General features: G+C 39.2%; 1 protein-coding gene across 20 annotated transcripts in view; it reads right to left on the bottom strand.

The window, feature by feature from the left end:
- Epb41 (erythrocyte membrane protein band 4.1) overlaps positions 1–27,399 on the bottom strand; it is a 134,670-nt gene that overhangs the window by 84,998 nt on the left and 22,273 nt on the right. For all 20 annotated transcript variants that reach the window (XM_027399475.2, XM_027399474.2, XM_035439560.1 and 17 more), the window contains exon 2: positions 2,740–3,217. In XM_027399475.2, the coding sequence (XP_027255276.1) occupies positions 2,740–3,210 (471 nt within the window). In that variant the 5' untranslated portion in view covers positions 3,211–3,217. The remainder of the gene's footprint in view (positions 1–2,739; positions 3,218–27,399) is intronic.

Here is a 27,399-nt window from a genome sequence, read left to right as displayed (position 1 = left end):
TAACTAGCCTCAAACCTGTAGTTTTCTTTTGTCAGTCTACTAAATGCTGGGATTAAGGGCCACACTGGATTATTTTTTTTTCAACACAATAAATCTATTGAGAGTTTTAACTAAATTCTATGAATTCTTTTCTTCCAAAAAATACATGGTTGACATTTAGTTAAAAACAAACAAACAAAACAAAACAAAACAAAACAAAACAGGATTGAGTTGCTTGCCTGCTGCATTAGATTCGGGGGTGGCTGACAGGCTTGCATGTAGCCTTCACAACCATGTCATGCAGCCTCAGAGTGGGCTTCGGGAGCTATCATTTGTCCTATCCCACTAACACCCTGAATGCTGCTCCTTCCATCCACACGTGAGTGGTCCCCAGGCTTGCAGCAACAAGCACTTTATCCCCTGAGCCATCTCGCTGGCCCAACATTTAAAGTTTTTAACTTATCAAGGTCCATCTATCCTAGAACCTGGCTTATACAGTAGGTTTTCGGTAATTATTTTTTATAAGTAAATAAATATTTAAAACTAATAGATGAGTGCTGGGTATGGGTGTAACCCTTTAATCCCAGCAGTCAGAAGGCAGAAGCAGATGGATCTCTGTAAGTTAGAGGCCAGCATGGTCTACATAATAAGTTCCAGTTTAGTCAGGCCGACATTATAAGACCTCTCAAACAAACAAAATCTAGTAGATCAGTCAGTAAAGTTTGACATGCAAACATGAGGGCCTGTCACTCTTCTGTGATTTGCAGTCCCTAGCTTGATTCCACAGATCTCATTCATAACTACTGTGGTGGTTTGAAAGAAAATGTCCCCCAAAGGGAGCAGCACTATTAGGAGTGGCTTTGTTAAAATCGGTGTGACCTTGTTAAAGGAAGTGTCACTGTGGAGGTGGGCTTTGAGGTCTCACATATGCTCAAGATACCTCCCAGGGGCTGGAGAGATGGCTCAGAGGTTAAGAGCACCGACTGCTCTTCCAGAGGTCCTGAGTTCCATTTCCAGCAATCACATGGTGGCTCACAACCATCTGTTACGAGATCTGGTGCCTTCTCTGGTGTGCAGATATACATGGAAGCAGAATGTTGTAGACATAATAAATAAAATCTTAAAAAAAAAAAGGTACCTCCCAGTGTCTTAGACTACTTTCTGTTGGCTGCAAGTCAAGATGTAGGACACTAAGCTACCTCTCTAGTACCATGTCTGTCTGCATGTCACCATGTCCCACCATGATGACAATGAACTGGACCTCTGAACTGTAATCCACCACAATTAAATGTTTTTGTTTATAAGAGTTGCCGTGGTCATGGTATCTCTTCCCAGCAATAGAAACCCAGAGACAACTATTTAGTGAATCTTGGTTTTTTGTTTGTGTATGTGTATGATTCATGTATATGCTTTGTACATGTGAGTGTACATTTGAGGAGTTGGCTCTTGACCTCTACCTTGTTGGGTTTCTTGTTTCAGTCTAAGCTAGCTGACTGACCCACAAGCTTGCAGGTGAGTCTCCTGTCTCCACTCCTCATCTTTCCACAGGAATGCTACCACATATAGATTTGTGCTACCACATCGGCTTTTTATGAGGGTTTTAGGAATGTGGATTAAGTCACCCGGCTTGTGCAGCAAGCCTTTTTACCCACTGAGTCACCTATCCAACCCTGGGTCTTATTTTTAATATTGTTTCACTAACAGCAGTACCTATTATGATTTCATCCTATAGTCAGCCTTTGGTACTCTGAATATACAAGTAACATTTCTAGAAACAATTGTAGTAATTTTAGAAAAGCCTAATGAAACTATATACCCCAAACTTTAGACCTTTCATAGAAACACACACAGGACTTAAACTTTAACAATCCAGATAATGTCCAAAAGCTACAGAAGTAAACATTTGAAAATACCTCTTAACTTTGTAAGTAGTAAGGTTGAAAACAAGTAAGATTTCTAGAAAACAGTTTTGAGTTATACTAGTAGTGCTTTTACATGTTTTTTGGACAAAAGAATAACTGATGTTTAATTATACTGATACAAAGTTAAAAGCCCTGTATGAATAAATACTACAGAGGGGCCAATGAGATGGCTTATCAGGTAACAGCGCTTGCTGCCAGGCCTGTTACCTGAGTTTGATTCCTGAAGGCCACACTGTGGAAAAAAGAGACTGACTCCCCAAAGCTGTTTTCTGGTCTCTGTATGCACACTGTGATACATGCATGAACACACACACACACACACACACACACACACACCGGATGGAATTAACATTGCAGTAATGTACTCCCTAGAGCATATAGCCCAAACAAGACAAGCATGGCTCAGATCTATCACATACCATGGGATGGTCTGAGTCCTTCACATGGAGTAATGGAGATTTTCACAAAAGGGTCACACTGGTTGATAACTATCCCATTCCTTTCATTCTACCAAAATGAACTCGAAACCACTTCATTTCTTCCTGGCTCTCCCATTAAAACTCAAATCTGCCCCATTATTATAGCAAGATGGTACATGGACTGAATAAACTCACTTGATAATTTTCTTTCATTTCTTTGATTTATAGAGTACATTTTTTTTTAAAGTCAGGTTTCAACTGATCACATTAATTTCTTTAGAACAGAAACTCTTCATGTTATTTATCACTATCAACGCCTAAGTCAACTGGCTTAAGAAATAATGCCAAATATTCTTCTATGAAAAGTGCAACATATAAAGTATCTTCATTACACTCTCCCCCACAGTCGAATGCCTTACCTGCGTTTCTATACTGCTTAGTGAATGAAGATCCAAAGACGGGTCTGTTTTGAGTTCAGGTTCAGGAGCTGCAATAGGGGCCTTTAAAATGACGTCTTCATCAAGGCTGGTTCCAAACTCTATCTCCTTTTGACCTCCTTCACCTTTTTCTTTATCTGACTCTGCTTCTCTGCCTTCTTCTTCAGAAACCTGAGACTTGGGCCTTTTGAGGAATGAGGAGAGCAGTCTCGACAGGCCTCTGCTTTCTGACGTCCGTTCCTTGTTCTTGGTCAAGTCTTCATGTGTCGGAGTGTCCCCACTGGGCGCTTTCAGCCTCTGCTCACACTGATTGCCGCCCTCAGCTGCTGGTTGGGAAGCCTCTTCTAGCTGAGTTTCCTGCTGGCCTGAGTTTGTGGCTCCCTCACCTTCTTCCTTCTGTTGCTGATGCTGAGAATTCTCAGCTTCAACCACTAAACTCTTCTCTGTTGTCATGATGTTCCTTTAAAAAGGAAGAGGAAAGAGGGAACTATTATAGGCAAAACACATTGCTGCAGGCCAAACCCCTAAACCTCAAAAGGCTAATATATTTGGATTTAATAACCAACAGAATTCCATCCATTAAACAGAAGGTCTTAAATTAAAGCACAAAAAGATTTTACCTATACATCCTGGATTAATTATTAATGCCTGAACTCATGAAAAACTATATTAAAATAGTATCCACTAAGGCCAGGTAATGAAATACACCATAATTAAATTCAAGGCTCAGAACTGTACATAGCAAATACACCTTTTATATTCCCTAAAACAGGGCCTTATCTGGGCACTGTCCTTTCACAGTGTCAATCAAAAATGCAAGATTTGCAGAAATCCCAAATCCTAGAGATGATTAAATTAGAAAGATCTGCAAATCTCTTTTGCTTTTCTTCCTCATATTTTTTAGTATGAAGACTTACCCATTAGGAAGAACAAACACAACACAGAATTCTAATCATTTGCTATCAGAGCTGACAATAGCAAAGACAAGTATACAGTCAAAGTAATCACACAAAAGATATCCTTAGCTTTCATGATGTGATACTAAATTATGTCCGATTTCAGAGGCACCCAATTTTAAGCTCTTTAAAAGAATTTTTCTTCTGAGAAATATGATTTTGAATGCTCAGCATTTTTGAAAGTAGGAAGTGAAACCATTATACTGGGGGTGAGAAATAAGAAAAGTGCTATAGGGGAAATTTTAGAAAGCCAATGTTGATTTATTTTAGGGGAGAAGGCAGGCTACAAACCTCACGTATTTGAAACTTGATGGTTTCTAGCCTCTTGATGTCAAAGCTCCAGTATTCCTACTCAAGCCTCACTATAAGAATCAAAGCACATCATCACTGTTGTTCCAGTTCAGATGTCAAGTCTCTGAGAGGGGCCTCCCAGGCACTCAACTTTTTAGCAGCCACCAATGATAGCCTCTCAGCCCTACAACACTTACGACCTTTGTGGATTTAGCTTGTTTACTGCCCTTCTTCCATACCCCTCTCTCCATCTAAAATACAAGATTTCATGTAGTTGTTGTTTTGTTTTGTTTTCGAGATAGGGTTTCTCTGTAGCTTTGGAGACTGTCCTGGAACTTGCTTTGTAGACCAGGCTGAGTCTTTTTTTTTTTTTTTTTAACAGAAGCATTTTATTTTTAATCTATGCATGTGTCAATATACATGTGTGTGCAAGTGCCTGAGGAGGCCAGGCAGGGTGTCAGGTCTCCTGGAGCTTGAGCAACAGGCAGTTGTAAGCCCCTCTAGTGTGGGTGCTGGATATCAAACTCAGGCACTCTGTAAGTGATGCAAGTACTCTTAACCACTGAACCAATTTAACCAAATCCCCTGAGTCTTATCACTGCATACCCTATGCCTAGAACAGTACCTACATATACAAGAGGTTAAGTGTTTGCATGTGTGGTTCATGTATGTGAGAGTGTGTGAACATGTATGGGGGAGGCCAGAGATCAACTTCGGGTGTCTTCATCAATCACCCTCCACTTTATGTTTTTGAGACAGGGTCTGTTACTGGACCTGGAGTTCACTGCTTTGGTAAAGTTGGCTGTTCAGTGAGTTCTAGGGATCTGACTAGCTTTGCCTTCTCAGTGCTAAGTATTACAGACATGTGACACTGAGCTCAGTTTTTTTTTTTCCCCCGTGGGTGTTGAGGATCTGAACTCTGATCCTCACGCTTGTAGGATAGCAGGCACTTTTTCACAGCCCCATCTCTTCAGCCCCTTAACACAAGTTTGGGGCTTTTTCTTGTTTTGTTGGGTTTTTGTTTGTTTGTTTTTGTTTTTGAGACAGTCTCATTGTGTAGCTCTGGCTGTTCTAGAACTCACTCTGTAGACCAGGCTAGCCTCAAACTCAGAGATCTGCCTGCCTCTGCCTCCCAAGTGCTGGGATTAAAGTGTGTCCACCACTGCCTGGCTTATTTTCTTGTTTTATTGTGAATGCCAGAGGACAACTTGTAGGAATCAGTTCTCTCCTTTCACCCCATGGCTTCTAAGGACAAGTTCAGGTTAGACTTGGCAACAGGTGCCTTTATCCACTGAGCCATCTCACTGGCCAAATAAAATTTTTTTAATGACTTGATTTCACCTGAGTACATCTGATATCTATAAACTTCAAAGGCAGCCTCTAAATTTATTCAAGCATAATTATTCATCCATCAAATCTTCATCAAATATTTAGTACAGGTCCAAGGCTAAGTGCCAATGATGCCACAGTAAACAAAACAAAACAAGCAAGGTCTCTATGTAGTGACGTTTACTCTCTCAATTCAACTTTGATACAATGAAAGAAGAGTGCAACAGAAATCTTAGACTAATTGCATATGCATGGAACAGAACAAGGAAAAGGGCAGCAGCTAATACTTGCACTGGGCACTGTTTTCTGTGTCAGGGCCCATGTTAGGGGTCTTATCTACATTATCTCAAATCTTACAATAACCTCACCCCCCTCCCCCAAAAAGGGCAGGAATCATCTGATCTTATAACTGAGGACACATAAATTCAAGAAATACCCAGAACATGCTCTGTCTCATAGGATCCTGGATGCTAAGTTGGGTCAGGCCTGGTTAACACCTGGACGGGAAGAGTAACTTGCCCAAGCAAACACTGCTAGTAGGCTGCACATCATTACAAATGGCGCTGAAATAAATGAAGGCATAGTAAAATAAAAAGAAAGCCCTCAGAAGGACCCTTACTTCCATCTGCTTTTAAACATTAACAGTATTTTCAAAGTAATAATATTTTAAGAAGTACATCTAATCTTATTTCCTAAGTCACTGAAATGACTCTGAGCAATAGAATACAAAATATGGTCTTTGCAAACACTTCACAAAGCATCTACCAATCAACACTCAGGTTTTATTTTTTGTTCCTTAGGCACACCTGTGCTTTAAGAGAAATAAAATGGTGATCATCTTCATATCAGCAACAGAAAACACATACATCCCAAATGACCTTTCTTTAATTAAAACAACACAGAAAGAAAACCAGATGCTGAACCTGTCTTTGTGCAAGAATAACAAGAGCACCATGATAGTCTCTTTGCAAAACTAAGCAAGGAAACTTGAGGAAGACACACTATTGCCCGTGGGTTACACACACAGCTTCACATCTGCCTGACCAAAAGGGAACAGAAATCGTCTCTGTACTAAAATTTTCTGACACAGAAAACTTTACACCAGCTTCTCTCATAAAGACCTCCAAAACATTGCAAATCTGTCATGAAAGTCTTATCAGGCATGAAAATAACTTTGCCTCTGATAGTCCTGAACTTGCAGCTTTAGTAGACAGAGTATTTATTCTTGTGTTCTAGGGCTTTTTCTTCTTCTAGTTTTAAAGACAGAAGCTTCATCTAAGGGTATCCCTATAACTGCCTGCATAGGAAAATGTCTTCTATCAGAAAGTGCTGAATAAGTACTCTAGTTGTTACATGTGCACAGATGTTAACAATCCATGTGCTATCTGCTTGCTAAACTTCAACCTGCACAGAATCAACTAGTCATCTTGTTAAAATACAGATTTAAGTTCAACCCATTTGAAACACAGACTAAGAGTCTGTCTTCCTGTCAGGTTTGTTGCTCATGCTACTGGCACACTGAAAACACTTTAAATAGCAAAGCACAAACCCCACAAAGTCACTTCAGGAAGGTACTTCAAAATGCCTAATGAACAAAAACAGCAAAGAGCCACTTCCAGAAAGTGGAATATGTTGCTTGTTAAACTAATACAAGAAGCAAACAAAGCCCCATGTTATTAAGCATGCAAACAGAACCATTAACATTCTTTAGAACTCAAAATCAGACCCTGGAATTTTTTTAACCACAGAAGTGTTCAAATGCCACATTTCCCATGTAGACATGACACTTGCCCAGATGCAGCATTCTGGATATCTCCTGTTATAAAATCTCTTTACCATTAGGACATATGATTAAGACATACAAAGAATTGCAGAATAACAACGATCAATAAAGAATCGATATACTTTGCCACACAAAAAAAATTTTTTTTAAAAAAAAGAGTGGGGTGTGGTAGCACACATCTTTCATGCCAGCACTCAGGAGACAGAGGCAGGCCAGACAGAGTTTGAGGCCAGCCTGAACTACAGAATGAGTTCTAGAATAGATGGGGCTACACAGAGAAACCGTCTCTAAAAACAAACAAAAAATGAATAAGTAAACAAATAATTGTTTTTGGCTTTTTCAGACAAAGTCTCATATAGCCCAGGCTAACCTCAAACTGTGTATGCAGCCAAGGTTGACCTTGACTCCGGATCCTCCTGCCTCTATCTCCTGTGTACTGGAACTAACAGTACATGCTACCAATTCAGCTCAATAAATAATTATTTTTCAGTAGCTCAAACTTTTCCTGGCAAATCAGTGATGCACACGATCAAGTTCTTCAGGTTACAGATGACAGGCTGGATAGCAAGAGGAAGATACAAAGTCAGCAGCAGAACCAGGACACCCTCTACAGACAGACGGGCACTGCTGAATGGTGCTACTCTCATCCTGAATACAAAGCCCAAAGGAAAGTATCTATTTACTTCAGGTCACAGAGAGGTCTTTTGATTGTTGTAAAGGGGGTGAAATCAGCACAACATTGAAGACAAAGTGATGAGCCCCCATTCAGACTCAATCTTAATCCTCCAAACCCCGAGAGTTACACTGGCATCTGGAATCAAAGATGCTTTTGTCCTAACAGTGTGCATCTGTTATCTTCAGGCAAATCAGATGGTTAAAGGCCCCATACTAAGCTTATTGAGAAGGCCAAATGAGGGCTTTCATCGTCTTCTTCTTTTTTAATCTTCCTTAAATTAATACAGTTGGTGTTCCATTAATGCTTTTAATGTGAAAAACTTTGTGAGAACAGTACAATTTGGTAGCATTTATAAAAGCTTTCCTTGCCATCCACATTTAAGGATAAAGTTTAATGATGTAATTATCTGTTTTACTCTTCAAATTAGCTCATAGAGTATCTAAACAGGTGTAAGGTTTGGGCTTAGGTCTCAAACACACAATTCTAAAGTACATAAGAAATACATAACTAAAACTAAAAGGTAAAACCTACCATTTAACCTGACAAGGAGTTGAATGAAATCGGAACTGTTAAGTAACACAGAACACTTTAAGCACTTACAACTAGAGTGACCTAAAAAAAAAAAAAAAAAAAAAAAAAAAAAAAAAAAAGCTAAACTGAGAAGGTGGCTTTTACATTAGGGATGAATACAGATGTCAGAAAGAAAACAAAAATAAAACTGAGCTTCATGAACAAATGGAATCCTAGGAAGAGGAATTAGCATTAGTAAGAACATTATAAGCCCTTAGGAACCAGCAAGTAGGAAGAAGTTCAGTTAGAAGAGAGCTATCATTTAAAATTAGATTGCAATTGAAATAATAGCAACAGCTAGCATTTATTATCTACTTGACTCCATACATTATTCCTAATGTTTACCATGTTATCTCATAACCATCCCGTAGACAGGCTCATTTTCCAGATAAACAACCTCTTCAGAATTAAAAAAAAAAAAAAAGCTTCAATTCAGTGTCATCCTGAACCTTAATAAAAGTTTAATAAACCATAGAGAGGTAATTCTATTGTAAACTCTCAGGCTAGTAATTGTCTGTAAAAAGCTGGCTGCTCAGAAGTTTCTGTCCCAGAGCTGCACTCCGTTAAAGGAGTGTTGATTGCTGGGATGTTTCATCCGGTTAGCCAGCATCATTTCTAGTGCCTCCTGTTTGAAGCCCCACACATGGAAACAAATTTCTCTTTCTATGAGATATATTTGAAGAAGGAACAGGGGACAAGGAGATGACAGTTTGGAGAGACTTGATTGTGTTAAATAGTTTGTCCTAAAAACAGGAGAGTTTCTGAAAGTCTCTAAATAAGAAGCGAATAAAAAGTGGAAACTGAGAGTAACTACACAAATGGCAGGGTAAATTCGGGTTATCAGTGAATACCCACAATGGGAACCCCTAGGGAAGCTGAAACTAATACTGGGTAGAGAATGTGCTAGCTTGAAACCAGCCCTAGTCTCCCCAGCTTCCTTTACAGTTCAGTGCCTGTCCTTAGGCACAAGCACTTGCAGGTCTGATCCTAAATGCACTCTGTAATATATCTCCCTTGGCCCACTCTGATAATGACTTAAGACACAGCATGCTGAACAGTGGCACAGGCCTGTAATCCCAGCACTTGAGAGGCTGAGGCAGGAGGACCTATGAGTTCAAGTTCAGCCTGGGCTACAAAGAGCCTGTCTCAAACCATCACCAAAACAAAGAAAAGACATACAGCAATGGACCCGAACAGAGAGAAAGGGAGGGAGGGAGGAGGGGAGAGGGGAGGGGGGAGAGGGGAGGGAGAGAGGAAGAGATCTCACAGCTATCTGAAAACACAATGGTACTCAATTCTCTGTTTTTCCTAGCTCAGTATGTCATTAATCAAACCATAAACCTAAGTGCCATCCATAGTCTTCTTGTCCTTCCCAGACCCATGTGTTACTTGTATAGAGTCACTTGGAACACAGAGAATTGGTGGTTCATCTCCACTACCATCATGTTTGTCAAGTCTACTCTTCTAGCTCAATCTACAGGCCCTTAAAGTATCCAGCTTTTGCCCACCTTGCCAATCTCCAACATGATAACAGCTCATGAGAAAATATTTAAGTCTTGACTGAACAGGCCACAGGAGAAATACAGTTCTAAGACAAGAGATCTTTAGCTACATTTCTAATGATGTAGAGCCAGAGAATTCACTTGACAATTGACTATGTATTTTAAAAATGTACAATGTTACAGGCACGTGGTCACTAGAAGGCTACACTAGTGAGACTGGAAAGAATCCCTCAGTTCACAGCAACTACATTGTGTCTTAAAACTCCCATTCAGTTCTGGTGATTCAAAGATGATGCATTTACCAAAGAAAAGACAAAATGATGGAATTTAAAGCTGACACAGGTAATTCTTCCGGGAAGAATTCACTATCCCTGGAAATTATAAAAATATTTTCATTTATATAAAAACAAAAAAAATTCCTAATAATCAAAGACACTTAATAACTAAATGGTCTGCTTGGGAACTCTGCTTATTATAACCATCCTTTATTAGCCACAGGGACTGGGATCTAGGATTCTCTAAGGATAACCAAAATCCACAGATACTTAAGTCTCTCTTTCAAAACAGCATAGTATCTACATGATTCCTACACACACCCTCCTAATGATTTATATCATTATTTTTAATGTGTGGTGGGGCCATAATGTCAGAGGAAAACTTTGAGAAGCTGGGTTCTCTTCCTCCACTGTGGGCTCTGCAGATGGAACTCGGGTTGTTAGGTTTGCAAGGCAAGTGCTTTTACACACTAAAACATCTCACCGGCCCTCCTACATGTTTTAACTCACCTATATTTAGCTTACAGAACCTCATACAATGTGAATGCTAACAGTTGTTATATCATATTGTTAGAGTAATAAGGAAAAAAGTTTAGTATTGGGGGAGATTTTTCCAGGTTTTGGAGATGGTTGGATTATAAAACTAGCAGACACAGAGACTAGACTATCGCCAAAAGCATTCAGTCAGAAGATGAACATCCATGTGTCATGGAAGGATTCTGCCAAGTGGGACCTTACATTAACCCAACTCAAGGCTTTCTTTCAAGGCCAGTGTTTTACAGAAAGGAAGGTAGGAAAGGAAACAAAGAGCCATTAGGGTGGTAATAGTAATTGGTTCTTTTTAAAGTTTACATTGTAAAGTCAGAGTATCAATTAGATTAGGAGAATTAAGAAAAAAACAAAGGGGGGCTGGAGAGATGGCTCAGAGGTTAAGAGCACTGAGTGCTCTTCCAGAGGTCCTGAGTTCAATTCCCAGCAACCACATGGTGGCTCACAGCCATCCGTTATGAGGTCTAGTGCCCTCTTCTGGTGTGCAGATATACATGGAAGCAGAATGTTGTATACATAATAAATAAATAAGATCTTTAAAAAAAAAAAAAAAGGGATAAAGGCCCTTTTACTTTTCTCTTAGAAAATGCAATCCTGGGACAGTCTTTCAGATAGGAAAAAAAAAGTTCAAACATTGAAGTTTTAAGATAGAAAATAGCTTCTTTCCCAGTAAAATCAATTCTCCCCAAACCACAGGAAAGTGCCTTTCCTTTATAATTCAATTTAAGTGCACTGACAGCACTTCTGGAAAAATAAAGAGGCACATCAAAGTAGTTTTCAAAATAAAAAGATAATCCTCCCTCTGACTCTTTAAGACTTATCTGCCATACTGCACGAATCAGGTGATACTCAGCATGAACAGGCTGTTTCAACAACTTGATTTTAATTCATATAATTTCTATGGTGACTAATACCATTGGATCAACTCATTCAAAGATATTTTTTAAATAAACAGATTCTTACTTCTCTCCTAAGAACAACAACAATAAAAATGTCCTATTTCCCTATAGAGCTTGAACTTAAAATGTCAGGTACATTCTAGATACATTAATACTCTAGCTTCCCAAAAAGGATATCTGTAGCCTGTCAACTCAGAGAGACGTGAGACAAAACCCAAAAACCCAAAGCCCTTTTCCACAGAATGACTTTACATTCTTTAAGTCTCAAAACATGCTATTTTAGTCATTCTCAGTGGAAATCTTTATAAAATGAATTGCGTGCTCTTTTTAGATTTTTTAAATCTACAGAACATAATTAAACTTTATGGATTTAGTCATCATATGAGCTTCAATTACTATGCAGAACTGATGTCCTATTGGCAGGATGAAGTTCAAGGAGTGGCTGGCTCTCTTCCAGTCTTGAAGTCCACCTTTGATAATTCTGTTTGTTCGCTAGTGGTCAGTTCACACTCTGCTCTCAAGGAGACCTGCCAACAAGCAGCTTGCAACATCTCCTGTTCTAATACACTAATCTACCATTAACTGAGAAGTCAAATGGCCAGCATGTTAAAATTGTGTCCAAATTAAGAGAAAATCCTAAGAACAGAAAGATTGAGTCACATTACTGGCAAGCCTCCAGTGCATGGATTTTTATGAAATTGATTTTAGTTCTTCAAATACCTCATAAGTCCCCTCTGAGGTCTCCATTGTAAGGTGACTAGCTGAGGCTATCAGGTAAGTGACCTTTGGAAAAACCACATCAATATAATGGCCAATCTCTTTCTTTCCAGAGTATTCTAGTTTGTGTCTTTATTGTGATAAACACCATGACCAAAAGCAACTTAAGGTTTAAAGGGCTTATTATATCTTAAAGGTTGCAATCCATCAAGAAGGGAAGCCAACACAGGAGCTTGAAGCAGAACTGAAGTGGACAGTGGACAGACGCTGCGGACTGGCTTACTTGCTCAGCTAGCTTTCTCATATATGCCTGGACTATCTAACCAGGGATAAGACCATCCACGGTGGGCTGAGTCCTTGCACACCAATCAGGTAAGGCTCCTTCATCCCAGGTGAGTCTCAGTTTCTCAGTTTGTGTCAAGTTGACAGAAACAAAGGAGCACATAGAGACAATAAGTCTTTTTTTTTTTTTTTTAATATGGCACATATGTCTGTGTGAGAGTGTCAGATCCTTTGAAACTGGAGTTACAATCAGTTGTGAGCTGCCATGTGGGTGCTGAGAATTGAACCCAGGCCCTCTGGGAAAGCAATCAGTGCTCTTAACCTCTGAGCTATCTCTCTAGCCCTGACAGTTAGTCTTTAATACTGTTATTTCTAGAAAATTGTTGCACCCATATAAACTCTTCAACAAAACATGAACAAAGCACAACAATATTTAGCCTGAAAAATCTAACAGAGAGAGAGAACCACCCAGATGGGTCTTCCTTTGTTTATTGGTGTTTGGGTGGCTAGCTAACTTTGGAGACAGGGCCTCTCTAAGTAGCTCTGGTTGGCCTGGAATTCACAATGTAGACCAGGCTGACCCAGCTTTTTGTTTTGCTTTGGTTTGGTTTGGTTTTTTTTTTGAAAATTGGGTTTCTTTGTGTACCCTGGCTGTCCTGGAACTCACTCTGTAGACCAGGCTGCCTTTGAACTCACATTGATTCACCTGCCTCTGCCTCCTGAGTGCTGGGATCAAAGGAGTGTGCTACCACCACCTGGTGTGAAAATCTTAATAACATAACAGCATTTTAAAAAATAAAGATAAACACAAACAGCCTAATTTCTAGCTACAAAGAGATTTTAGCAGAAACTTCTTCTACTTTCTTATGTGATCTAAAAAGAAAATAAAAACATACTGGTGCCCTTTTAATCCCAGCACTCAGGAGGTAGAGGCAGGTGGATCTCTGAGTTTGAGGCCAGCCTGGTCTACAAAACAAGTTTCAGGATAGCCAGGGCTACACAGAGAAACCCTGTTTCGAAAAGCCAAAAGAAAAAAGAAAACACAAAAATGAGGGTGATGCTATTGTAAACTTGATTCTGACAAATAAAGAATACCCGTCCTAAAAATATTTTAAAATTTCTAAACTCAAGAAAGTCCCAGAACTTTACATTGGTAAAGTTCACTTATACCAAAACACTAAAATGTGATGTGGTAACAGTGTAAGGTAAAACAGAGACTTGCACAGGACCTCAACTTGTTTCAGAAGCAACTTTGACAATTGGAAAAGACGTAGCAGCTATCTCTCACACTGCTCAATATAAATATACTGCAGACTACCACTAGATACAACATGGGAGGAGACATGATACAGTAAAAAGGTGGAAAACTTCAAATAACTTGCTATTTGCTAAAGTCATCCAAGAAAATTATCAAATAAAATTTGATAATTACTTTCTTTCTCTAAAAGTCTCTTGTTGACCCTAGTAGCTAATGCTTATGATACTGGCATTTAGGAAGCTGAGGCAGGAAGACTACCACGAGTTCAAAGCAAACCAAAGCTATAGAGTAAGACTGTGTCTCAAAAACTCACAAAAGGCAAAGAGGACTCTATTATTACAAACTGAGTTCTGAGAAATAAGTGGAGACCCAGAATTCCCAGAAAAAGCTGGGCAAATCGGTGAGATCTGGGTTCACAAGAGACACCCCATCTCAATACAGAAAAGTGAGGAAGACAGTGTCAACCTCTGGTCTCCACATACATACATGTGTACCTAAACATGTACAAGCATGTATATATTCACAAAAAGAAGCTTATTTAAAAAAAAAAAAAGAGGAAATGATGAGGTGGTTCTGTGGTTAAAAGCACTTGATACATTTTCAGATTCCTTCCCAGCACCACATGGCGGCTCACAGCCCTCCATAACTAAGTTCAGGGGATCCAATGTCTTCTTCTGGCCTCTGCACATGGTACACTTCATACATACATACACACATACATATGTACGTACATATATTTACATACATACAGACAGACAAAATACTATGTTTTTCAAGATAGGGTTTCTCTGTGTAGCTCTGGCTGTCCTGGAACTCACTCTACAGACCAGGCTGGCCTTGAATGCAGAGATCCACCTGCCTCTGCCTCCCAGGTGCATCACCACTGCAAGGCAAATGTAAGTATTTTTAAAAGGAAAACAAATAGCCTAGCCTACGTAGTGAGTTCCAAGATTGCAAGGGCTCTGTAGAGAGACCCTGTCTCAAAATAAAACACCAAGAAGAAAAACAGCCTGTTAAAATGGCAAAATGGAGAAAGAAAGCAGGACAGGATGGAGTGAAGGAGGAGAAAGGAAAAAAAGAAAGGAAAGTCAAATTCATACTACATCTTGAGGAAAAAACCAGAATGTTAACATGGGTCAGAGACAAAATTACTTGTTCCCTTTCAAACCTAGCAACATATAGAGGAATCTTCAATCAAAGACAGTTCAAGACAGTATAATTAACCTTGAGTAAAAATATAATTTAAATCTTAGAAAAACTGTGTTTTAAAGTTCAGAAATTGCAAATTTTTTATCTCAGATACACTACTATACTATGAGCTCTTACTAAACGTGTAATTAGTAGGATTGAGTCATAATTCAAAACCGTCTTGAGAGTGAAAGATAGAACCAAAACCAGCAAGGCAGAATTTAAAAGAAACCCAACGTTTATATACTGAAGTTATAAAATGCTTTTTAAATTTTAATTACAACATAATGTGTTAAATTTATTGTATGGCAGCAGAACGACATTAATATACCATCCGACACATAAGTATACTACTTGGCACTTAAGTTCATGCCAATCATCTTCCCATGCAGCTTGCCCTCCAGTAACAGGACAGTTGTCAGAGCAGAGTGAGGAGCACCCCTTCCAACGGCATCGACACTCAGTTCCCCAGGAATGTGATTCTGGGTACCTGCCTGGAACCTGAGTCCAGAGAGAGGCCGGCTAGCCATTCCACCTGACCTCCAGGCCACTCCCCATTTACATGAACTGTGAAAACAAGAGGTTGTATTTCAATTCTGCCAAGGTCATGAACCACACTAAACACCCAGAAAACCTGGTACTTCATTCCACACCTAACCAACTTGCCTTCTTTCTATTTTACAGTTCCCAGAGTAATGTGTTCATTACTCTCTGAAGTACTATTACCCTAAACTAAATCTCAGCAGAAAATAAATTTCAAAATTTTTCTTTTAAAGTAATGATAAAATGCCAATTTAGGTTACTCAAGTAGTTTTTGTTTGTTTGTTTGTTTGCAAAAAATATTTTTTTTGAAGATTCATTTATTTATTATGTATAGTGTTCTGCCTGCATGCATGCCTGCATGCCAGAAGAGGGCACCAGATCTCATTACAGATTGGTGTGAGCCGCAGTATGGTTGCTGGGAATTGAACTCAGGACCTCTGGAAAAGCAGCCAGTGCACCTAACCTCTGATCTCTCCAGGCCTGCTAAAAATTTTTAAATAATAAAGTAATATACTCTTTGTTTTGTTTTGTTTTTTGAGACAGGGTTTCTCTGTGTAGCCCTGGCTATCCTAGCACTCACTCTATAGACCAGGCTGGCCTTGAACTCTTGAGACTTGCCTGCCTATGCCTCCTGGGTGCTGGGATTAAAGGCAAGTGCTACCACAGCCAGGCATAAAGTAATATTCCTATGAGTGGCCAATGAGAATAACAGTAAAGGTTTTTTTCCTCATAAGTAAAAACCTGAGTATTTTGTTTTTCTTTCCTTTGAGGAAAGGGAAAATTAAAATTCTATCATAATTACCAGAAATATTTTAAATGCATTCACTAATTCAAACAAACTCATGAACTAATATATTGAATATATCTGAATATCTAAGATATCCTTCTGAGAGCCAAGATCCCTAAACAATAAGATCCTAGCCTCCACCCTGAAAGTCTACAGAGTCTATTTTAAAAATGAGGCTAGAAAAATTGATTATGTAATAATATATTCAGAAAGTAAGAGAATATCTGAGCCAATCATTAAAAAAGGAGTCTCAAACTAGGCATGCATTTGGAAGGCAGATTTGACAGGTGCCTCTCTGTGAGTTCAAGGACAGCCTGGTCTACATAGTGAGGAATTTCAGGACAGTCAAGGCTATGTAGAGAGACTATGTCTTTAAAAAAAAGACAAAAAATAATAATTTTGAGAGGCTTGGAGAGATAGCTTAGTGGTTAAACTATGTTCTGTTCTTGCAGGGGACCCAAGTTCAGTTACCAGCACCTATAGGAGGTGGGTCACAACCGCCTGTAACTCCTCCAGCTCCAGATCTGACAACCCTCTGCTGCCTCTGTGGGCAACCCACTCACATGCACAAACCCATATATACACACAACTGAGTTAAATCTTAAACAATGTAGCGGGCTGGGTGTGGAACACAGGGCAGGGCATGGCATGGACAAGCACCTAGAAAGAGCTGTCCCACCCAAGTGGAAAACAAAACCTATAACCATAGAAAGAAAATACAGGATGGTAGAAAATGGAGAGCAAGATGAGCTCAAGGTTAAGTGGGAATAGACTATGGAAGGCTGTCTTTTGGAATGGTCAAGAATTTATATTTCACATTCTGTAAAGTAATGGGCCATGAAAAGATCAAAATATGCAAATAGCACAGCAAACTCAATATTGAGAACCTCCCCCATGATGGTTATAGGAAATGGAAGGAAACTGAAACAGAGACTAAATATTCTCAACAGAATCCATGAAAGATCACTAGAGGTTGAACTATGGTCAGTGGGCCAGATTAAATTTAAAAAAAAAAAAAAAAAAGGTACTGGTTAACTTTGATTGTCATCTTGATTGGGTTGAGGCACCTAGGAGATTGATACAGCATACCTCTGGGTGGGTCTGCAAAGATGGGTCCAGACAGGAATAACCAAAGGGGGTTAGAGCTACTCTGAATGTAGATGGCACCATCCCATAGACAGGGGTCCAGATGGAATAAAAGAGAGAAAGGGAAAAGCCAGCTACCACAGAAATTCTCTCTCACTCTCTCCTATCCTCCACCACCCTGCTTCCTGGCTGCAGTGACATGAGCAGGTCTGCTCTGCCATGCCATCTCTGACACACTAACCTGAAAGCTCTGAGTAAATAATGAATAAATGAAACTCTGAATAAATAAAGCTGAAATAAATCCATTCTGAGTTTGGTTGACAGACCTAAGTTCAGTCAGTTTCTCCTAAACTGGGAACTTGGGTACACAAAACTTCTCTAAACTTCTGTCTTGAAATTTGGAAAACAGTATTGTACTTTAGAGGATTGTTGTCATGACTAAATGAGCTATCATTCCAACAGGAGAATGAGACTAAGCTTTACAGACTATATTAACAAATGACAAATGTATGTTTTAGCTAGTAAATTCATCCTGCCTTATTAAAGTATATTTGTTTCTCTACTCTATATTTAACTCATCTTAAGAGGCGCACACCTTTAATCCCAGCACTCAGGAGACAGAGGCAGGTGGATCTCTGAGTTTGAGACCAGCCTGGTCTACATACAACAGCTAGTTCCAGGACCTTCTCCAAAGCCACAGAGAAACCCTGTCTCAAAAAACCAAAAAAATAAAAATAAAAATAAAAAGGTAATGGCAAAAATTCTCTCTCTCTTGGGGGCTGGAGAGGTGGCTCAGAGGTTAAGAGCACTGACTGCTCTTCCAGTGGTCCTCAGTTCAATTCCCAGCAACTACATGGTGGCTCACAACCATCTGTAATGAGACCTGGTGCCCTCTTCTGTCATACAGGGTTACATGCAGACAGAACAATGTGTACATAATAAATAAATCTTATAAATCTCTCTCTCTCTCTCTCTCTCTCTCTCTCTCTCTCTCTCTCTCTCTCTCTCTCTCTGGTTTTTCGAGACAAGGTTTCTCTGGGTAGACCTAGATGTCCTGGAACTAGCTCTTGTAGACCAGGCTGGCCTTGAACTCACAGAGATCCACCTGCCTCTGCCTCCCAAGTGCTGGAATTAAAGGTGTGCACCAACAACAACCGGCATATACTTTCTCTTTAAAATATGCTGCTGTGGTATTCAGATTATTAAAGGTGTGCACCAACAACAACCGGCATATACTTTCTCTTTAAAATATGCTGCTGTGGTATTCAGATTTGTAGTACATTTTGAACAGATTAGATATCAAAATTTAAAGATTCAACTCCAGATAAAAAGTAAAGTAGCAGAAGATTTTGTTTTGTTTTGAGATGATAGCTCCTGAACTCACAGAATCTGCTTGCTTCTGTCTCCAGAATACTGGGATTAAAGGCATGAACCACCATGTCTGGCTCATGAGAATACAAAAATAAAATCTAGCAATCATCTTTTATTATTTATGTCCCATAAAAGCCTCCGTTTTAAAATGCTTTCACATCATTGGGGTTGCCCTTGTAGAGGACCTGAGTTCAGATCCCAGAGGCCCCAATGGGCAGCTCAAAACTTCCTGCAATTCTAGTTCCTGGTGATCATGCCCTCTTCTGGAGTCAGTGGGCACCTGCACACATGTGCACATGGAGGAGGGGAGATAAATCTAAAAAAAAATTTATAATACTATTAATAATGATAACACATTGGTATTTCTCCTCCATATATTTCATAACAGCATGATTCAAAATATTCAAAAGTCAAGAGCAACTCAAGTGTCCATCAATTGATAAATGGATAAACAAAATGTGGCCTACATACAATATGGGCGTGATGACTATTGTTGGTTGTCAATGTGACTACATCTAAGATGAGCTGAAACCCAAAGACTGAGCACACCTATGAGGAACTTTTTTCCTAACTAAACCATCTGAAGTGGGAAGGACCCACTTCTAATCCAGATCTTTGAGGTAGGAAGACAAACCTTTAAATCCAGATCTTTTGAGAAGGGAAGATCCACCTTTAATCTGAGCCGCACCTTCTGCGAGCAGCCTATATAAAGAACATGGAAGAAAGAAGCTTGCTCTCTTCTCTGCTTGTTCTCACTATTGCTGTCGAGTTGATTCCTTAACTGGCATTAGAGCCTACTTCTTCAGGATTCTGGCATAACTTAAGATCAGCTGAAACACCCCAGCCTTGTAGACTGAACAACTACTGGATTTTTGGACCTTCTGTTGGTAGATAGTCATTGTTGGACTAGCTGTACCACAACCTGTAAGACATTCTAATAAATACAATAATATATATATATATTATTGATAACATATATATATATATATATATATGCTGATTCATTCTACAAGTTCTTCATTTAGAGAACCCTAAGACCTTAAATACACTATAAGTGAAGCTGTACACAAAAGCCCATATCCTATGTGATTCCATTTATAGGAGAGGTCCAGAACAGGCAAATCCATAGCAATCAAAAGGTGGACTAGTGATTGCTAGGGGCTCATAGAGGGAGATTGGGGAATGACTGCTAAAGAGTGCAGGGCTTCTTACTGGGAGAATGAATATATTCTGGAATAAGAGAACAATGCACAATTAGTATTTAATTTGTCATATGCAGTTACACCTCAGTTTTATTTACTTACTTCTTAACCTTGAGACAGGGTCTTATATATCACAGGCTGACCTTGAACTTACTATGCAAAGATGACATTCAACTTCTATTCCTCTTGCCTCTACATCTTGGGAGCCCTGGTTACATGTGTGAGCCATCATGCCCAGTTTAAATAGTTCTGGGGATTGAACCCAATGCTTAGCACTCTACTAACTGGGCTATAGCTCCAGGTTTTTTGTTGTTGTTTTGTTTTATTGGTTTAGGTTGTTTTGTTTGGTTTTGTTTTTGTTTTTTGAGATGGGGTCTTACTATGTATTCCTGGATGCCCTATACTCAACAAAGATCCACCTGACTTTGCTTCTGAGTGCTGGGATCAAAGGCATGCACCACTATAATGGACTTTAAAAAAAAAAAAAAAGAAAAAGAAAAGAAAAGAGGTAAGTATTCCTTTTGGCTCCTGGGATTTTGTTTGTTTTTGTTTTGTGGTGCTAGAACTTCTTCAAATCCAGGGCTTGTGCATGCTGAGCCAAATTCCCAACTATATCTCAATACTGGGGGTTTAGGGGGGGAGACAGGGAAACAGAAGAGGAAAGAAGGAGAGGAAGTGAGGAGAAAGAAGAAGAGGAAGACCACCCTAAATAATAACTAAAGAAATCCACTTAGGAAGAAGAGCAAAACCAGGGCTGGGGAGATGGCTCAGCAGTTAATAATGCTTACTGCTCTTGCAGTACTCATTCATGCGCTGAGTACACACACACACACACACACACACACACACACACACACACACACACACACACACACACACACCCACATACACGCTGTGGCTAACAACCACCTGCAATTCCAGCTCCAGCAAATCTCACAGCTTCTTCTGCTTCTGCAGGCACCACATGTACACACATGCACATACACAAACACAAAATGAAATAAACGTTTTGAAAGAACAAAACCGTCTTATTAGGTAACATAAAAAATGAATATGTTGGGTGTAGTGGCAAACATCTTTAATTCCAGCACTCTGGAGACACAGGCAGGTGAACCCCTGTGAGTTTGAGGCCAGCCTGATCGACATAGTGAGTTCTAGGCCAGCTCCTTTGTGTTCTCTCCAAGACAGGGTTTCTCTGTGCAGCTCTAGCTGTCCTGGAACTTACTCTGTAGACCAGGCTGGCCTCAAACTCACAGAAATCTGTCTGCCTCTCAGGAATATAGAGGTTAACATGACTGATACTTTCACAAAAGAAAAATTTTAGCCAGGCAGTGGTGGCACAAACATTAAACCCAGCACTTGGGAAACAGAGGCAGGTAGATCTCTCTGAATTTGAGGCCAGCCTGGTCTACAGGGTGAGTTCTAGGACCTCCAGGACTGTTTCACAGAGAAACCCCATATAAATGTTTTGCCTGATGTATGTGTGTGTGTACCATGTATGTGTCTGGTGCCCTCGGGGGTCAGAAGAAGGTGTGTTTAAACCACTGCCTGCCTGGTTAACACTTTTTTTTTAAAGAATATTTTTACTTTTCTTTATGTATATGCATGTTCTACCAGCAAGTGCCAGAAAAGGGTGTCAGATCTTCTGGAACTGGAGTTACTGACAGTTTTTAACTGTCATATGAATGCTAGGAATTGAACCTGGGTCCTCTGGATGCGCAGCCAGTGCTCTTAACCACTGAGCCATCTCTCCAACTCCACTTCTTAATACATTGCTTATAGGGAAATGCAATCAATGGACACATTATGGTCTAATTAACTCTTTCTCAAGTGTAGCTTCGTTATGGATACTCTCCAAAGTGGAGAGTACTTCAAGCATGCTTAACACCTTATTCATTTAAGGTCACTTGTCTCATGAGTGTAAATGTTGTAGGAATTATATAATCACTAATTTTGGCCTCACTCAGACTAATTATTTTATGCCTAATTCTTACAAGTTTTTATATGTAGGGGGGGAGGGTTGTCAGAGTCTCACATAGGCCTATGTCTGAATCCCAATCTATATATAGCTCTTTATGCTTCTTATTAAGAACTAGAAGAAGTCAAAGGTTCCCAACTTAAACCAGCATTCCCCTTCCCTGAAGCTTACTATGTAGCCCAGGTTGCCCCTGAATTTCTAATCCTCTAGTTTCTGCCTGCTGGATTACAGGTATGCACTATCACACATAACATGTTCCCAGCATAATAACGTGAAAGGAGAAAGAAAGGCTAACTATCTTTAGTCATTAAACATTGTATACAACTTCCTATCACAGTGTGCCCCATCATACCTCATACATATGCACAATTGCTATTTCAGCTAAAAATGACCCACTCAGTATGTGCACCACCCCCAGCAGTGGGGGAAGGTTTTTGTAATCCTAGGTTTAAAACAATTATATTACTCTTTAAGAAAATAAAATTAAGATTTTGGCCAGACATGGGGGCAAACACCTTTAATTCCATCACCCAGGAGGCAGAGGCAAGAAGATTTAGGTAAGTTTGAGGCCAACCTGGTCTACACAGGTAATTCTAGGACAGCCAGGGCTATGTAGAGAGATCCTGTTTCTAAATAAGTAAATAAGGTTTTAACTTTTATTAACATGCATAGTGAATGTGTTGGGGTGCGAGATGTTGCACACAGATGTCAAAAGAGGGCTTCCGAGATCCCTGGGGAGAGATTTACAGGTGGCTGTGAGCTACCCAGTATGTGGAACTGAGAATTACTTATGCACTGAACCATCTTTCCAGACCTTTGTTATTCACTCAGTTAGCCAATGTGTATTAAAAGATCAAAATTTGGCACAAGCCTTTAATGTCAGCAATTGGGAGGCAGAGGCAGGCACTCTGTGAGTTCAAAGCCAACCTAGTCTACAGAGCAAGTTCCAGGACAGGCTCCAAAGCTACATAGAGAAACCCTGTCCTGAAAAACAAACAAACAAAGATCTTGTAGTAGTTATAGCTACGATTCCAGTTCTTTTCCACTGCTGAGATATGCCTTCACTTTATTAGTTTAGTGCTGCTTGCCAGTTCCTAAACTAAACTAAGTTTAGGAACTACTAGTTTCCTAAAAGAGCTCGCAGGCCCCTGTTTCTACTTGTGATCCCCCATTCTGGCCTTTCCCTCACAGATGTGCTAATATCTTCAAGGCTTGACCAGGATGCCATCTTTTCCAAGAAACCTATAATCCTTCCTGTCAGAATGAATCCCTCCACCTAGGTCACTATTTACTCAAGACAAGTGAACATCTTTTTTATTCATCTCATTTCCCAGTAGTATTGTTTCAGTTGTACAGTATCCCACCGTCCAAATGCAATACGTTTTACTCAAATCTAACAGCAGTATATTTTACAAGCAGTTAAGAGCAAGAGCACTGATTGTTCTTCCAAAGGACCTGGATTCAATTCCCAGCATCCACATGGCAGTCCACAACTGTGTAATTTCAGTTCCAGGGGATATGGCATCACTGCACAGACATACATGCAGACAAAACCCTGGTGTACATAAAAAACAATAATAAATCTTTAAAAGAAAACTTACATTCAAAAGACAAGAGAGATGGCTCAGAGGTTAAGAGCACCTGGGGCTCTTGCAGAGGACCCACACTGTGTGTAACTCCGTTCCAGAGTGTGTGGCACCCTCTTCTGACTTTGATGGGCACCGAATACACATGGTGCACCGGCATACAAGCAGTTTAACACCATACAAATAAAATAACAATTTTCTTAAAAGAAATACTGATCGCTTAAAACAATAATTTGTCAAGTAACTTTTAGTATAGAACCAACCTATGGCAGGGAACACTCGTCTCTTAGGGATGTGCCGTTAAAATCTGCTGAGTGAACTGGCAGTCCCTTACTTCAATTCTTAAAAACTAATTTTCCATACAGCTGTGTTTACTCACAGCATGTCTCGTTTATGCTGGAGGTGTAAAACAGCAGAGCCCGGATCTCTCCCTTTCTCCTCTTTCTATTTTTCCTTGCCTTTGTTATTCGCTGTTCTGCAGTTTCCTAGCCAAAGCTGTAATTAGTACCCCACAGGGATCTATACTTTTCTAATAAAGAGCAGTCTACTGAACAATGACATGTATGCACACACAACCATGTGTGTTCCTAACAAATTAGGAATACTTTGTACAAGCAAGCCTTCAAAAGACTTTAATAACTTAATGGAGGGCACTTTACATAGCAGCTGCAACTGGCTCATAACACTGACTGGATTGATTCATCCCTTTCTCTTACTGCACATGCATCTAATTGCAAGAAGGGAAACAACTCATTTGAGACTGAGTAAAATTACAAATTCAGTTCCAAAGCAAACCTTAGTAAGTAAAGTACATTTGTCAAGGGAAATTTTCCTTCAATTAATTCAAAAACTAGTGTTTGTTTCATAATAGTTTGGTTTTTTTTTTGTCTTGTTATTGTTGTTGTTGTTTTTTGTTTTTTTTTGTTTTTTTGTTTTTGCAAAGTCACTATTTATAGGCAATTAATAGTGTTTCCAGGGCTGGTGAGATAGCTTAATCCCTGGAACCCTGGAACCCACACAGTGGAAGAAGAGAACTGACTCCCACCAAGTTGTCCTCTGACCTCCACAGGTGCACCATACCATGCGCGCGCGCGCGCACACACACACACACACACACACAGACAGAGAGAGAGAGAGAGAGAGAGAGAGAGAGAGAGAGAGAGAGAGAGAGAGAGAGAGAAAATAAATAAGTAAATGTAGACATTTTTAAAATGTGTTTCAAAGGATAGTTAAACAAGCAGCAAGGCTATGGATTTAGATCAGAAGTAGAATGTTGAGTTCAATCCCAAAACAAAAACCATACAAAATACACGTATATACCTGAGTGTGCATAAACAAACACATGCTCCAGACCCTTTCTCACAGTCCCTTTCTGCCCAGCCTCTTCTCTCATCCACCACCATCAAGCTTCTCCACACCTTGCCATTAGTAAAGTCCTAATCTATATTCATTTAGTAACCAGAGGACAGTTAGTTAGAAAAAAACCATCAGACTATAAAGGAAAAACAACCAACAATGTACTTGCCAAGCATCTAACTTACAGGAATAATTCAGATGGAGAGACAAGGCTTTGCCTTCACTACAGAAATGTGAACAAAGCTTCCTTCATTCATGCCACCTTCCTGGGCAAGTCTAATGGCAAGGTACCACAAGTGACACCAAGAACCAACCTACTTCATTGCAAGTAAAGGTTACTGACCCTTAGAGGTTTTCCAGCTTATAACAAAGGGCTCAAAAAGTCATGTGCACCAATACTGCCTGTAGCCTGAATATCAACTCCAATATATGCAAGTGAATACCTATTATCTAAAATGTCTAGGACCATAGTTTTCAGATTTGAAAGAGTGGGGATATTTGCAGATGGATGGATGGATGGGTAGATATGTAGGTAGATAGATGAATATATATATATATATATATATATATATATATATATGTAGAGAGAGAGACAGAGAGACAGAGACAGAGAGACAGAGACAGAGACAGAGAGAGAGAGAGAGAGAGAAAGAGATTACTTTGGTATAGAATTCAAGTATAAACATGAAATTCATTTCACATATAACTTTGTATGCACAGTCGAAAGGTAATGTTATATAACATTTTTAGTGTGCTTGCATTTTGAGTGTAATATGCCATATGTAGTTGGGGTAGATTTTCCACATGTCATGTCAAAATGTATAATTCAATGGGTTTTAGATTTTCAACCATTTCAGATTTTTTATTTGAGGGCTTGAGATACTCAATCTATAAAACTATTTCTCAAATATATGCAGATGCTGCTGTGATTAATAAAATCAAAGCAAACTTACAAGATTTACTAATGTGTACCAGTTCTATCATAATGTTTATTAAACAGTAATTTCTAAAATTACTATCACATGAATATCACTATCCACTAAAATATTTTACTTTAGAAAGAAATCTATATAAGTAACACTTACTAATTAAGGTTGAATATTAAAATTGAAAATCACTTCATGAGACTGGGTTCCTTGAACTGAAGCAGTGCCTAATTCATCTTTTCATTTAGGGGCAGACATTGCTTAGTAGAAGAACTTCTGTGTTCTTTATGTTGGCAAAACATTTTTAAACTCTTAAAACCAAGAGGCACAAAGTATAGAGCATAAGTACTAATAAGTGGACTTGCCAGATGGCTTGATGGGTAAAAGCACTTGCCACCAACCCTGACAACCTAAGCTGGATCCCTAGGACCCAAATGATAGGAGAGAACTTCTAGAGGCTACCTTCTGACTCAAGTATGTTTATCACGTATATTCACAAGAAATAATTTTTTAAATGCAATTGAAGATATTTCTAGCTGGGTGTGGTAGGGCACATTTTTAATCCCAAGGCTCAAGATTCACAGACAGGAACTCTATGAGTTCCAAACCAGCCTGATCTACATGGTGAGTCAGGCTAACAGGGCTACATAGTGAGACTTTTCCTCAAATAACCGAAGAAGTACTATTAGCAGGTGATACTCAAATTAGAGTCTTTACACAGAAATTGTTATTTAAAACCTTAAAATTTGTTTTTTTTTTTTGTTTTGCTTTGTTTTGTTTTGTTTTTGTCTAGTTAGTTGGTTAGTGTCTTGCTCTTAGTTTCTTGAGACAGGATTCTTGCTACATTACCCAGTCTGGCCTAGTGATCAGAATCCTCTTGCCTCAGCCTCTAGAATGGTGGGATTACAGACACTTGCCATCATGTGGTAAGAACTTAAAAACTTCTTATCACACAACTGTCATGTGTAATCTGTAAGATTCTACTCTATATAGCACTGAAATGTCATTCATACTCCTAATTGATAAGACAGGAAGTTCAGACTCTCATACTAAGCAAAGAGTTTCTTTGCTTTAAGGAAAAGTAATTTCAGACTAATTGTAATTTTTCTCAGGGAATAATAGATATCTTAAAACAGCAATTATGCTTCCAGCAAACAAGAACATTACTATTGGTTGTACAGGTGCCAAGAGCTCTTTGTTATTTGGCCTTTTTACTTTACATTCTACAACAATGATAGCACAATATAAAACAATGAATCCTCCTTAATCAGTTGTCATACTTACCTCAATATCAAAACTCTATAATACTTTAAATGGAAAATTAATGAGCTTTACTTGGAAATTATGGAGGGAAAAAACTATGACAATAACAGTGATTCTCAACCTGGAATATGTATCAGAATCATTGTAGAACATGTTAAAAATATAAATGCCTGGGCCCCAGCCTAGCACCTTTAAGAATGTTTTTGTTAAAATCTGATTCTAACACCAACCCCTCAAGTCCCCTAACCAGGACCACCAACATCAAAAAC

Source organism: Cricetulus griseus, chromosome 2, assembly GCF_003668045.3.
Source record: "Cricetulus griseus strain 17A/GY chromosome 2, alternate assembly CriGri-PICRH-1.0, whole genome shotgun sequence".
NCBI classification, from domain to species: Eukaryota; Metazoa; Chordata; class Mammalia; order Rodentia; family Cricetidae; genus Cricetulus; species Cricetulus griseus.
Note: the sequence above shows the minus strand (reverse complement) of the source record. Positions and strands in the feature narration are given on the sequence as shown.